Raw genomic sequence first — 10,218 nt, forward strand, 5'->3', positions numbered from 1 at the left:
TTTTTTGGGGGGCTCCCACCTCTATGATTCACAGATGCCGTAATAGGACATATGAAAATGATTGTCAAGATGAGGAAACTCTTTCAATTAATATATATTTTTTTCAAATTAAGCAGTGCAATTGCTGCTATATTAATCATTCAGAAACGACGGCAGTAGCCAATATCCGGTAATGCAGAGCCCGGCTGCTATAATTTTTGCAGTTGATATTTCTTCGCTTTCTCTCCATCCAGATGTGTTTGTGAATGTCCGCACTGTGTTCCTGTGTTTCCTTTGCTGGCGATAATTCAAGTCCAGAGTAAAGTGTTATAGTATACAGCTCTTATTGTTTAATATCTACACTTGGCTTGCTCATGGTTTTTTTTTTTTTTTTTTTAAAGCCAAATAACGTTTATTTAGAAGATATAGCAATAGCTAAAATGAAATCGAGAAGGTTCATTAGATCACATGTTCCGGCATGGAATTATGGCATTAGAACTTGTAAAATGACCTCCTATTTTATTATATATTTTTTTGTATATTTAGAGATTGATAAAGGCTACGTATTCCTTCGAACACAACTTTTTATTGTTTATTTGCTCCCCATATGCAGGAACCTGTCACCATGAAAATGCAGTCCAATTTGCAGGTACAGTGTTAGAAAACAGGTGGCGCATAGTAGATTGGTATATACTATTGTGAGGAAAGCAGTTTTAAGCCTCTAAACCTATATTCTTTCTGAGGCTTTCAGTACAGAGGGTGGTCCTTACAGTGATCATGTAAATGTGCAGAGAAATCAGTGTCAGCCACTGGACCGAAAACCCAAGAAAGAACAGAGGATTAAATGACTACAGCACAAGTTCTAATGAATCTTTTTTTATTAACAAAAAAAAAACTATATATCAATCTACTCTGCTTCCCTTGCTGTATAACATGGCACCTGCAGATTGAACTGCATTATCATGGTAAGAAGATCTCTTTTAACACTAGAAGTCCCAGAGAGGGGTCATTTAACATTTCTGCCTTGGGAACCCAGAGACGGGTCTGAATGACCTGAAGGACTTTAGCTAACATGCTATAATCACTGTCTTTTGTTCTGTAACTAAGGCCATTACTGTCGCACCACAGGAGGTTGTTGTTTTCCATTGAGTTTAGCCATTTAGTTTCTAGTTAGTTCTATTCAGTTTGGACTAAGGGTCATTTGACCGTCTTTCGGGACTTCAGGGAGGAGCTCGAAATTTCTGGGACTTCTAGTGTTAAGCAAGGGGATGTGTGGTATTGACAGTTTCAGGAGGTGCAAAAAAGCAGACCATTAACAAAAAGCATGTGAAGCGCAAATAAGTGCAGGATTGAAGCTGTGTTGATATAGATATATGAACCAATGAACACAACAAGGTTGTCTACACACAGACCCCCCATTCAACCAAATTTACTGGGAGAGAAAAGCCCACAAGAGAAAGATCTGAAACTTGGATCAGACTGCCAATTGTAGGTCAGGGAGGCTGAAAAAAAGGAATGAAGATTGTAGATTGAAACCTTTCGGGGAGGGGGTGTTATGTTACCTTTAGTTAATAAAATTTCAGTAGCATATGTGATTTTTTTTTTTTTTTTTTTTTTTTTTTTATGGCAAAGTTGTTCATAGTCTTTAGGCCTTGAGCACACGGTGTGTTTTCTGATGCAGATTTAGTGCAGATTGTGTGCATGTCTATCTTTATGCCAGTTATGCAAGCAAAGGAATGAGAATGTGCGCATGGTTCTTATTTTTTACTTATTGTTGGTGCATTTTTTTCCTGCATTTTTTAACCCTTCCATCTAATGACTTCATTAAAAAAAAAAAAAGTATGGCACAAAAACGCACCAAAACGCATCTGTTTTGGGGTGTTTTTCTGCCACAAGGAGCAGATTTCATGCAGAAAATATCTGCACATAGTCTTAGGCCAGCTTTGCACATTACGACATCGCATGCCGATGCTGCGATGTTGAGTGCGATAGTCCCCGCCCCCGTCGTATGTGCGATATCTTGTGATAGCCGCCGTAGCGAACATTATCGCTATGGCAGCTTCACATGCACTCACCTGTCCTGCGACGTCGCTCTGGCCAGCGAACCGCCTCCTTCCTAAGGGGGCGGGCCGTGCGGCGTCTCAGCGATGTCACACGGCAGGCGGCCAATAGCAACGGAGGGGCGGAGATGAGCAGGATGTAAACATCCCGCCCACCTCCTTCCTTCTCATAGCAGCCGGGACGCAGGTAAGGAGATGTTCCTCGCTCCTGCGGCTTTACACACAGCGATGTGTGCTGCCGCAGGAACGAGGAACAACATCGGACCTGTCGCTGCACAGGCATTATGGAAATGTCGGAGACTACACAGATGATGCGATAATGACGCTTTTGTGCTCGTTCATCGTATCAAAAAGGTTTTACACACTACGACATCGCAAGTGACGCCGGATGTTCATCACTTTCGATTTGACCCCACCGACATTGCACCTGCGATGTCGTAGTGTGCAAAGCCAGCCTTAAGCTGCAATAGCAGATAGAACCATTGACATTAGTGGCGCAAATAGTTGGTTTTTTTGTTTGTTTTGGGTTTTTTTTTTAATCCTGGATAAACTCTTTATTTTACATTCATTCTCAATCAGAAATGACATAACATTTTCTATTCTAATGGTGTTTCTTATGTTTCAGATATCAGCGCTGCTCATGTCATTTTCTGTGGAACTTTGCTGGCGTCATCGGGACATAATATAACCACAGGGACCCATCAAACATCACAGACCTCAGAAACCATAAAAGCACTCCATGGTGACCCAGCCACGTGTGTGGAGAATGGACTAGTGGAAGAGACTATAGTTTACCTCTGACTGTGGAGAAGGCCAGGACTCGTTATTTGCTGGTAGAACCAGCAAACCACTGTCTCGAAAATGAGATTGCAAATATTGTAAAGTGCGATCCCTTTAGGTGTCACCTTTGCCATTGATTGGCAATAGCATACAGCATTGCACATGGATGCAAATATCCATTTTTGTGATATCTGCGGTCATCCTGATAGATCAGTGACTGAATGAATCCCAGTGCTACGAGCTCTGCAATCTACTACTAATGTCTGAATGGCGTATTGCTTTATGTTCACTGCTGCAAGCAGATTTTCGAATGCTTTGTGTATTCACTGGTCTGCTCAATACTATTCTATCCAGAATATAGTATTTCTAGAAGAATCTTATGAGTTATTCCTTGGACTTGATTGCCTTCTAGCACCCGTCGTTACGGATAGTGTAATGAAACAACTGCTAACACTGCAGAACTCATTTTTAAGTACCCTTTAGGTGTTAAGGGGTTAACTTTTTTGTGAAAAATCTCTAAGTTATTGTATTTTTTTTATTATTATATATGTAAAAATTATTGACTATTGATGGCACCTTTGCAAATGATGTACCACACACTATACTGTATAATATACTACATGCCAAATATCCAGTGTCGGTGAATGCAACATTCTGATTTAGTTGTGTAAAATTAAGGATGTGATGGAATTACTTATAGGGAATTTTCCACAAAAGATTCTGACTCCCACCCGGAATAGCTCCTGATTCGAGGTGCATTAGCATAGACTTTTTCCCCCTCACCCATGGCAGCACCCATATAATCACGTGGTGCTGTCATGGGTTCTGGAAAAACCGGCTACCGGTAAGTAACCGTGGTGTTTTTGTGGAATAGAATAGCATTGCGTATACCTTTTATTCCTTGCAGTGACATACATTAAAACTACTATACTGCATGGTATTCATTATTTTCCAAGTGGGTGTCCATTACTAGTGGATACCTACGAGGGCTTATGTCTGAACCTTCCATTACAGGTATGCATTAGTAAATCCTCCCAACATTCACCTGTGAAAGACTTAGCTAAGCCCCTAATACATTATGCTGCCATTAGAAATGTTTTAGCCCATAATAGCGCCCATCTGGCCATAGTTATCTGCTAACTATCTGTTATCTTTGGCACCTTGAAGACCCTCACCAGACCCTTATGTCTAGTTCTATGGTTCACACAGGATATTGGCACCACCAGAGCTTTTTGGCAGCTGCTCATTTTTTCTTGCTCCATTGTCCACCATCATTGGCCTGAGTAATATAATAGCGGTTTTATAGAGGCCAATAACTATGGACTGGCCAGTCTCTCATGTACAGCATTCCCTAGTCTGTCAGTTCTCAGGACCTCATGCTTAGGCAGATGTATATTCGCACTGGCAAAATATGGATCAATTGTATATATTCGCAAATCAGACTCAGATTCATCAAATTGTGCCCATAGACATCACAACAAAGTCAGTAAAAACCTGCAAATTTCGGCAGGGTCAGATGACTATCTTATGATGATGTTGGGGTGTAAGAAGGATTGGACATGCTGACATTCAGTGTCTGATCAGTTCTTGGAATGTAAGTCTCCACCAGAGGTGCCTGGCAGTGGATTATTCCCTTCTTCCTATTGAATATACACTTTTCTTTGGTCAAACTGAGCAAGAGCATGCATGAATGGGGCAGAAGGAATAACTGATGGCTACACAAGCGTTTGGCCAAAAACTGTTGAAGGGGTAAGACATCATTTAGACAGCCCTTATCAAAAACATTAAACATCCACCAATTAGCTACGTATAACCTGATAAGCTGTATTTCATTAGCCTATTTAGACAGGCTGACCACCCTTCCATGCCTTAATATGATCATTCCGTGTTCATACAATATTATTGTTCTCCGCAGCACATGTTTATATGGGACAATATGCTGCCAAGGATGACTATTTTTTTGTTTTTTTCTTTTTCAAGCAAGCTTAAAAATCATTTCACTCGATGAACGAGCGTTACGCTAATTTGTCAAATGATTAACAGACAGTGTAATAATCAGGAAACGAGCATTCCCAAGTCCAGAGTAAATGAACCCTAAGACAGATTGGAAAAGTCGGGCAACTGCTCCACTTTTTGCCTGGACCAGATCTGTAGCTTTTGTGTCTTCTGAGTTTCTCTAGTTTCTTCCTTGTCGTCATCTATGATTACATTACGAGGCAGTATCTCAGATAGTGAGAGATATTGTAGTTTTTAGCCAGTCAATATCCCCATAAGATCCCTATCCCACATGTAAAGTTCTCTGTAACTGGAAGCAAACTTTATAGAGGTTTTCAAAATGAAATTATAATGGCCTAAAATGCAAAAATAACATATTTTGAAATAAAATCCCCATAACTATTTTCCCGTTAGAGAACTGGTGATCTTTTTGGTCACTGACCTTTATGTATAGCAACTGCAGCAGCCATCATCTACACACTAATATGGTGCGTCACCATGCTGCATTGTTAACCAGCAAGGGACCCTGGAGACAGGTGACATTAGAATGGGATAGAATTAATGTTGAGTATATGGCAAAGATTATTATTTTTGCATTTCAGGCCTTTGGAAAATATTTCTTTTAAACCCAGGTAATTCATGTAAAGGCACATCCATGCTTTCTGTGAATACAACAGTGTAATGATGGAAGGAGCACATCTGTTCTTTTTCATGATGAAGATTAGATTTCAGTGAACTTCAGGCTCCAGCACAACCGATTCACTCTAGTTTTCTGTGTAAAAGGTTCGGCTAACACTGTGCAGTGATCACTTGTCATCCGGTAACACAGGAGCCTTTTGTACTGGACGCACACATAACTTTTGTTTCTGTCTGGAACAACGCACAAGCCATTTATTATCAGGGAACGTGCTGATGTCGCACATAATGTACACTACTACAAGTACAGATAATGAGAGTTCTACAGATGAGTAAATATATATAAGGGGAATTAAATTTTCAATTTTACAAAAATTTCCATTCTCCAAAATGCAGATTTTTTGTAATTCACTTCAGTGTATATTCAGCAAAATGGCAGTCAAGTGCAATCAAACAGTTAAAGTAAAAAAAAACAACAAAACCCTTTATACTCACCTCTCTGCTCTTCACAGCCACCGGTCCTCTGCATATCTTCTGATTCCCCTCTCGCTTTGGAATCTTCAGTCCTCCTGGTGTCATGGCGCCTGCTAGGGTTCTGTGCAGGTGGTCAGCAGCGTCATGACAGCACGACATATGCCGTTGACCTCCCTGTGCAGACCATCTCGGGTGCCATGACACTCAGACGTCCAGTGCAATGCGAGAGGATTGAGGATCCCAACACGAGCTGCAGGGGATCAGAAAATGCAGCAAGGACCGGACAGGTGGTAGTGAGGTGAGTAACCGAGGGACCGGAGTGTTGAGGGGAGTATAACAATTTGTTTTTTACATTTTGCTTTTATTATACTTTGGTGTTTGGAGAGACCACGGAGCATAATAAAGGACATGAACCCCATTGAGTAATTTTTCCCAGTGAAAAAGGAACAACGAATTCAAATTTTTCCTGATCTGCTCATCTCTGGAGGGTTCCTCTATAATTTGTATAGACATATACCCAATCTTGAGTTACTGACCGCAATGTTTGAGCAGAGACAACCTTACAGTTTCAACGGCCATGTAGTAAGTGTGTTACTCTGTATGTAAATACTTGAGATAGAGACTTACACATTGTGAGATACAATGAAATGAAAAATTCGCAATAGGGTCTTAAAGTCTAGTATTTGTCTATAGAGCCAGCGAAACACGCGTTCAACAGAGAACATGTACTGCAGCACACCCAAATCACTAATTTTGCGATGTCTTCACCCTTTCTTTAGCCGGGTTTATTGTCCACAAGTTGTGTGCGGGTCTTCAGCTTGGCCAATTCAATAGAACTAAGCTGTAACACCACTCCTCATCCTAGGACTGGTGTGGCACTAATTCAGAAAGACTGCTGCCCTGTTCTTCTGATACAGCCCTTTCAGTTCTAGATTCTATTTTTCTATTGGGTATGAGATTTATTTACGACATAATAGATCTGAAATAAAGTATTGGTCCTGTAGATTTGCTTGCACAGACCCGTTATCCTTTTATTGTGGATATTCACCCTTCTATCGCTACCTGCAAGTTTTGTCTGACGTGAATGAATCTTTCTAGCAGAAATCTGTAAATGAACCAAGTCATCTCGAATGATCTAATTTCCACTGCAATATTCAGAACAAATATCTGTATAGTGATGGAAATATTAAGAAACAATTGCACTACATCCTGATGTTGTCTTCTGAGTTCTCATTCTCTGTATAGATAATCTATGTGCCGAATATCTGCTCATTGTAGTGTTTTGGTAAATGTACAATTATATTTATATCAAAATGGTGTCTGTGTGTTCTTTATTTTATCAGCAGGGGTTTTTCTAGTAACCTTAGATAGGACCAAAACAATCCTGTCCTGGAATACTTTGACTTAAAGGGAAAACCATGGGCAGAACGTATCAGTCACTGGCTGTATCATCACAGCCAGGTATGGATTACTCTTAAACGCTGCTGCGTTTCAGAGAAAACATACTTTTAAAAGCTTCCAGAAACCGAGCAGTGTGGGTGACTATGCATATAGGTGGGTCCCCGGAGGCTTCTCCCCAACCACTGACAGGTCTCTGCCTACGTGTCAAGATGTGGATACAGGTGTCAAGCCTGTAACAAGGGGACTCTCAGTGGGAACATCGGGGTAATGTCATGCTGGGAGAGGGGGACCCCTGGCCAGTGATGCACTACAAAGGGTACACCAGGGTAACAATGCAATGGTAGGCCCTGGTGCTAGGGAGAGGGGAGCGTGGGTCACCACCTAACACTCGCCTGAGGCTCATCCCTGCACTCCCTAACATCCCTAGACATGTCCTGATGGTATTACATGATGGATAAGTATCTGCCTATATTTCTCAGCATTGAGGACTTCATTAAATAGGCAACATTGAGGACGGTACCTGCAGAAGTTGACAAAGAAAACTTGTTCTAAAGATGTTGAGTAGGTTTATGAGTATTGGGGTATGTGCAGACGGCATCTTTTTCAAGCAGTCCTTTTATAAGGAACCCACCTGAAAGAGAGCGTGGGAATGAACACATACATTGCCAAGTCAAAACGACTTGCAGTGCATATGTTCATTCTTTTTGAGCTTCATTCAACCGTTTCAGGCGTCAAAAGCTTCAAAATGGTTAAAAGTGACCTGATTATTCAAGTGGCTTTCACTTACTGCTATACACTGAACCTCTTCATGACCATGGCCATTTTGTTTTGGGGTTTTTTTCTCCCCTTCTTCCGAAAGAAAAATAACTTTTTTTTTTATTTCTGTGTCAATATAGGTGTATAAGGCCTTTGTTTTTGCCGGACGAGTTTAATTTTTGAATTAAGTTATTCATTTTACTATATACAGTAGTTTACTGGAAAAAAAAATGTTTTTATGGTGTAAAAGTGACAAAACAAAAAAAATTATATAAATGTGGTATCGCTGTAACCATACTGACCCTAAACTTCTGTGAAGCCACCGGGGGTTGAAGGTGCGCACCAAACATCTAGATATATTCCTTGAGGGGTCTAGTTTCAAACAAATGGGGTCACTTGTGGGGGAGCTCCACTGTTTAGGCACATCAGAGGCTCTCCAAACGCGATATGGTGTCCACTAACAATTTTAGCTAATTTTGCTTTCAAAAATTAAAAGGATGCTCCTTCCCTTCTAAGTCCTGCTGTGTGCCCAAACAGTAGATTTACACCACATATGAGGTTATGAGGTATCTGTATACTCAGGAGAAATTGAACAACAAATTGTATGATCCATTTTCTGCTGTTAGCCTTATGAAAATGCAATATTTGAGGCTAAAATAACATTTGTGGAAAAAGTAAAATTTTCATTTTTTTCCTTCCACATTGGTTAAGTTCTTGTGAATGGTTAATAAACTTCTTGGATGCGGTTGTGAGCACTTTAAGGGGTGCAGTTTTTAGAATGGGTTACTTTTGGGTACTTTCTATCACCTAAGCCTCGTAGTCACTTCAAATGTGATGTGGTCCCTGAAAAAAATGGATTTATAAATTTTGTTGGAAAATGAGAAATTCTTGATGAACTTTGAACCCTTCTAACTTCCTAACAAAAAAAAAATTGTGCTGATGTAAAGTAGACATGTGGGGAATGGCATTTATTAATTATTTTATTAACATAACTCTGGTTTAAGGGTATAAAAGCTAGAAGTTTGAAAATTGCGAAATTTTCAAAATTTTTGATATTTTCACAAATAAATGCAAAAGATATTATCTTAATTGTAACATTATCCTGAAGTCCAACATGTCACGAAAAAACATGTGTCTCAGTCACTGGGATCAGTTGAAGCACTCCAAAGTTATAACCTGTCAAATTGACAATTGGCCCAGTCACGAAGGCATAAACAGGGTCTGGCGTAAAAGTGTTAATTATACCATTTTTGGGAAGATGTGATGTTTTGATCGAATCTTATTCTATTTTATTGTAATGTTGCAGCGGTCCAAACACCGTAATTTTGGCGGTTTTATTTGCGGTTTACTGATCAGATTAATTTATTTTATATTTTGATAGAGCGGACGTTTCATAACACAGCAATACCAAATGTGTTTTATTTGTATATTCAATGGGGCAAAAGGGTGATTTGAAGCTTCAATCGTGCTATGCAGAACAGTCCATCATCCCAGCTCTGTATAGCAGAATTGATGACTTTCTATAAATGGCGGCATTCACAAGAAGATTGTCATAACTTACTCAAAGGTAATCAGCTGACTCCTGGCTGTCATGACAACCCATCGGCGCTCCGCGATCACTTCATGGAGACGTGGAATGATGCGCTTATCGGCTCTTGGTAAATCCCGCTCTCCGAGATTAACAGTGGGATTTAACTGGTGAACAGCCAGGAACGGATCTCTGATCTACCTGAACCTGTTAGATTCACATAATGGCTGATTAATTCAGCTGACATGTGCAGAGAAAGATATGGGCTCAGCGTGTGAGCCCGCATCAAAGGGAGGGACATGACATTGGATGTAAATACCTGCCAAAGGTGGTTGTGAAGAGTAGAGATGAGCGAACCTTTGGAAGTTTGGTTCACCAGGTATATTTGAATCTTATAAAAGTTCAATTTGTGACCCTGACTTGATCCGAAGCTCAATGGAGGTCAGTAATTGGGCATTTCGTGGCTCCACCCACATGCTGCCAACAATAAGCAGAACACTTCTGGAGGAGGGTGGGCAGGGTTTTTTTTTTGTGTGTGCGCGCGCGCGCGCGCATCCTATATCAGATCACACTGATTTTTACCAGAGTGAGCTGTTCAAACTGCACGTG

At 40.5% G+C, this 10,218-nt stretch overlaps 1 protein-coding gene across 3 annotated transcripts in view; it reads left to right on the forward strand.

Moving 5' to 3' along the window:
* ARHGEF28 (Rho guanine nucleotide exchange factor 28) overlaps positions 1 to 7,235 on the forward strand; it is a 345,613-nt gene extending 338,378 nt beyond the window's left edge. For all 3 annotated transcript variants that reach the window (XM_075325325.1, XM_075325342.1, XM_075325333.1), the window contains one exon: positions 2,665 to 7,235. In XM_075325325.1, the coding sequence (XP_075181440.1) occupies positions 2,665 to 2,840 (176 nt within the window). In that variant the 3' untranslated portion in view covers positions 2,841 to 7,235. The remainder of the gene's footprint in view (positions 1 to 2,664) is intronic.
* Positions 7,236 to 10,218: the final 2,983 nt, after the last annotated feature.

Source organism: Anomaloglossus baeobatrachus, chromosome 1 (assembly GCF_048569485.1).
Source record: "Anomaloglossus baeobatrachus isolate aAnoBae1 chromosome 1, aAnoBae1.hap1, whole genome shotgun sequence".
Classification (NCBI taxonomy): Eukaryota; Metazoa; Chordata; class Amphibia; order Anura; family Aromobatidae; genus Anomaloglossus; species Anomaloglossus baeobatrachus.